The 5,129-nt window shown below is 16.2% G+C and overlaps 2 protein-coding genes across 1 annotated transcript, besides 1 other annotated feature; both read right to left on the bottom strand.

Annotated features, from left to right (window-relative positions):
* Nucleotides 1–160, bottom strand: part of PRSY57_1329800 (hypothetical protein) — a gene marked incomplete at both ends in the record, with an annotated part of 2,232 nt that extends 2,072 nt beyond the window's left edge.
* Nucleotides 91–160: a sequence feature (Short protein (PRSY57_1329800, KYN94751.1) was converted to a misc_feature.).
* A 1,690-nt stretch (nt 161–1,850) lies between these two features.
* Nucleotides 1,851–4,724, bottom strand: PRSY57_1329700 (GPI transamidase subunit PIG-U, putative; the record flags this gene model as incomplete). The annotated part of the gene is made up of 8 exons (XM_012909232.2): nt 1,851–1,996; nt 2,137–2,257; nt 2,564–2,620; nt 2,713–2,766; nt 2,899–2,979; nt 3,092–3,133; nt 3,243–3,329; nt 3,474–4,724. The coding sequence occupies 8 exons, from the start codon at nt 4,722–4,724 to the stop codon at nt 1,851–1,853; spliced, it is 1,839 nt and encodes a 612-aa protein (XP_012764686.2).
* Nucleotides 4,725–5,129: the final 405 nt, after the last annotated feature.

Here is a 5,129-nt window from a genome sequence, read left to right as displayed (position 1 = left end):
ATCATATTATAAATATATATATATATATATATATATATGAAAATTTTTATTTTATTTTATTTTATTTATTTATTCTTTTATGTATTCTACCTGCTTTGATATCTTTTAATTCTTCCTTTTTATCCTTAGACTTTTTTTTCTTAAATATGTTTAACGCCATTTTCTTTAATTATATTTTATATATAGGAATTGAAAAGAATAAAAGAAGAGCGAAAAAAAAAAAAATAATAATAAAGAGAATAAAATGAAATAATAAAGTGATATAAAAATAAAATATAAAAAATACTATAATTATAAAAACTTATACAAAAGTTAACAAAAAATAAAACACAATTTTTATATTTAAAAAATTATCTTATTCATGGTTGTATTATATTATTAATATTTTTTAATATAAGAATTTTTTCCAAGATAAAAAAAAATATCACATGAAATGGTATTTAATTTTATATATATAAAAATTATATATTTACAAACGTTACAAAATATTGTTGTTTCCTTCTTTTTTCTTCCTTTTAATATATTGATAAATGGTTTTAATAATAATAATTTAATATTTATTTAATTGTTTTATTTTATTATATTTTATTTTTAATTTTTTTTTTTTTTTTTTTTGCTTTATAGTAAAATTATACTTTTATAAAAATAAAAAAATAATAAATTATTATGTTATTATATAATCATACCAAATAAATAAAATAAATTTATATTATATGAATATATATATTATATATATATATATATATATATATATATATATTTTTTTTTTTTAATATTACTATATATATATATATAATATATTATATATATATATATGTATATTTTCTTTTGGGGGGCGTAAAATATAAAAATATAACATACAAGAAGCTACCCTCTAATTTTTTTTTTTTATTTTCTTTTCCTCCTCAGATATTGTATTTATTATTTATGCGCACAAAATATATGAATAAATGTACTAAATGAATGGATGGAAATATATGATTCTTTAAAATGTTATTAATATTATTATATATTAAAAATATAACGATTTGAAAATTTAAGAACATTTTTTTTTTTCTCATGATATTATATATATATATATATATATATAATATATATATATTATTATATATGTACAAAGAATGAAATTTTATATATTTTTACATATATAATGAATTTAAACTTATCAGAGCCTATATATTATATATATATATATATATAATAATATATTATTATATATATATATATATATATATATTGTTTATATTTCTTTTTTTTTTTTTTTTTTTCTATTTTCCTTATAATTTGGCTATATGCTATATTAATATTAACATTGACATAAAAAAAAAAAAAAAATTAAATAATAAAAAAATTAATATATGTTAAAAAACCCCCTTGGTTACTTTAATGTAACCAAAAAAATAAATTATAAAAAAATAATAATAAAATTATAATAAAATTATAAAAAATTATAATAAAATTATAAAAAACATATAATGAATAATGCAAATGTTCTAAAACTTTAATGGATAAATATTATTACAATGAAATACCAAAAAATAATAAAATAATAAAATAATAATAATAAATACATATAAATCATACATACATATATATAATGGTATTAATATATATATTTATGTATATATATTAATAATTTAATTATAAAAAAGTCATAAAAGAATGCAACATATTGTTGTGTATAAAAAGGTATATATATATATATATATATATATATATATATATATATTTCTAAGATACCATAAAAACGTAAAAAAATAAAATAGTAGAAATATTGCTTGTTTTTTTTTTTTTTTTTGTTTCTCATTTTTAAATATAATATAAATAAGCACATATTCAAATGTAATTCTTTATGCTAATTTTTTCTTGAATAATTGTAAAAAGTGAAACCTGCTTTTCTTTTTATTTAATATCGAAATACACTTTCCTTCATTTAACTGACTCTTGGGTGTTTGAACTCGTATGTAGAACTTCATACTGTTTATTATAAAAAAGGCTGTTTCCAAAAATAAAAATATATATATATATATATATATTTATATTTATATTTATTTATTTATATGTGTGTGTCGTCATATACATCTTTTACATGCTTGTATATGAACCATAAAATATCATCTCTCTTTATATACTTACTTGTTATATTAAAAACAACCAACTGGTTAAAAAACACGTAGTTGGCATTTCCCGTATTTTTCCTCAACCATAAATTTAAAGTCACAAAACATAAACACAAGTTGGATAGTAATATTAATAGCTAGATGAAAAAAAAAAAAAAAAAAAAAATATACATATATATATATATATATATATATATTGGGTGAATTTGTCAAAATTTACATGAACATGTTCATAATATTTTAATAAAAAGTGGAAAAAAATTATGAACGTTCATAATTTTTAAGTTTTATATTCATAAAGAATATGTAAAAAAAAAATAAGAATCATATAAAGAAAAAGGAAATATATATATATATATATATATATATATATATATATATATATATATATGTATGTATGTATATATGTATGTATTTCCTTTTGATGTCTTTTTTATTATTACCAGTTTGATGAAGGGGATAGCATATATGGTCCGTTCGTAATCTATAACCAACAACAACTATATAAAAAAAAACACAAGAAAAATAAATAAAAAGGATGAAATATATTTGTAATTTGTTTTTTTCTTTCATGATACAATATATTTTATACCAAAGAATACACAATGTCGTTAATTGTTATATTTGGTTGAAATACTAAAGCAATCTAAAAAAAAAAAAAAAAAATATTACATACAAATATAAATATATATTTATATATATATATATATATATATATATAGGTATATGTTTATATTGTATCATTTTAATTTAATATATATAATATTATGATTCTTACTGCGATGAGAACTTTTAAATATATGAGTGGTGTCTTAACCAAGCGAAAGAAAAGAGGCACAGGATAAAGGAAAATATGAAACTGTATAAAAAAAAAATAAAATAAAAAAAACAAGCACATATATATATATATATATATATATATATATAAAAATATTTATTTATTTATTTTTTATTTTTTATTTTTTCATTACGTGGAATAAGAACAAAAAGGAATAGTAATAATCTCTGAACATCTAAAAAATAAAAAATAACACATACATACATAAATAAATAAATAAATAAATACATACATACATACATTTATTTATTTATTTATTTATTTGTTTATATATTTAATCGTACCGTTGAGAAGATATACCAGAAATTTCCCAAGTTTGGTAAGAGTAATAATATTTTATATTCATTAATCACGGTATTATTTAAAAAGGACTAAAATAAAGATAACATAATAGTAAACAAGAATATGTATTTAATATGATATTTCTTGTTATCGTTCATATGAAATATATCACACATATATATATATATATATATTTATTTATTTATTTATTTTTTTTATTTTTTTTTTTTTACTAGCGAATAGGAGTTTTGAAAATATGATATTACTATAAATAGAGCATATATAATTAAGGTGATAAGTAACAAGAACATATTTTTGAATAGCATATGAGCAAGTTTGTAAAATTGTACATTTTGCTTTATATGATAACGTTTTAGAAAATCTTCTTCTATGTATATAATAAAATTGTTTATTCCTATAACAACCAGTATAAAATGAAATGATGTGATATATAATAATATAGCATTATGGAAAAGGATAAGAATTAGATTGAAAAGGGAACATATTCTTTTATATTTATTTTTATATACATTGTGTTTTTGTTGATTTGATACATTTTGTATTCTTGATAGCGTTAAATAGAAGTTTGCTGTAATAATTAAGAGTTTAAAATTATCTAGAGATAAGAAACTATTTGATAAGATGTTAATGGGATTATTTAAATATATATTTATTAATAATAAAGGATTAATTATATTAAAATGAGGTGTTGTATAATTATTACTACTAATATAAAGAAAATATGTATTCCAATTATTTAATTTTTCTATTATAAGAAATAAGAAGATGGCTATGAGTATATCTATTAGGGATATAAATAAAAAGAAACGAAATTCATAATTATTACATACTTTTATGAATACATCTATATTTGTCTTTATTGGTTTGAAGAGAAGGAAATGTAAAATTTGTAAAAATATTGGATTAATTCGTATAATCAAAGAAGAATATATATCTTTTTTTAATATTCTTAATATATAACTATCATATAAATATTTTAAATTATATATATCTGTATTAAATAAATAATGCATATAATCATTTTTTAATAACAAACTTCTTAAATTATTATATCGTTTATTTTTTTGAAAATATAATTCGAGTTCTTTTATATACTTATTTGTTTTAATAATTTTAATATCTATCTTATTATAATAATTATTATTTATATTATAATTATTATTTATATTATTTCTTTCATCATCATATATCTTTTCCATATCTTTTCCTTTTTTATTTATATTATTTATATTTATATTTTCTTTGAATTCTCTACTCTCATCATATTTTATATGTTGTATGTTCATATCCACATTGATCAACTTATTTATGTATTCATAAGTACTTCCTTCTAATATGTTCAAAACAAAAAAAATAAAAATCCTAATTATGAAACAAATAAGGATACTAACAAATAAATACGTGTACTTCTTTCTCTTCGTCTTATCTCCATTCTGTATTTTCTTTGTGTTACACTCGTTCATATTGAAGGAGTCACACACAAAAAGAAAAAAAAATAAATAAAAAATAAAAAAATAAAGAACAAAAAATAAAAAAATATAAAAATAAAAAACAAAAAAATAAAGAACAAAAAATAAAAAAATAAAGAACAAAAAAATAAAGAACAAAAAATAAAAAAATAAAGAACACAAAAATTATGTCACATGTGAAAGCATTAATGGTATTTTTTTTTTTTTTATGAATAATAATATAAAATAATAATTGATATAAAAATAAATTAATTTTATGATGCTCCATATGTCACATATTCTATTATATATGTACAATTTTTCGAATGTGTAATGGGTTTATTTGGAATGTTTATACACGTATAATAAAAATAAACGAAACATAGAGAATATATTATATATAATATATATGTATATATA

Source organism: Plasmodium reichenowi, chromosome 13 (genome assembly GCF_001601855.1).
Source record: "Plasmodium reichenowi strain SY57 chromosome 13, whole genome shotgun sequence".
In the NCBI taxonomy this organism is placed as follows: Eukaryota; Apicomplexa; class Aconoidasida; order Haemosporida; family Plasmodiidae; genus Plasmodium; species Plasmodium reichenowi.
Note: the sequence above shows the minus strand (reverse complement) of the source record. Positions and strands in the feature narration are given on the sequence as shown.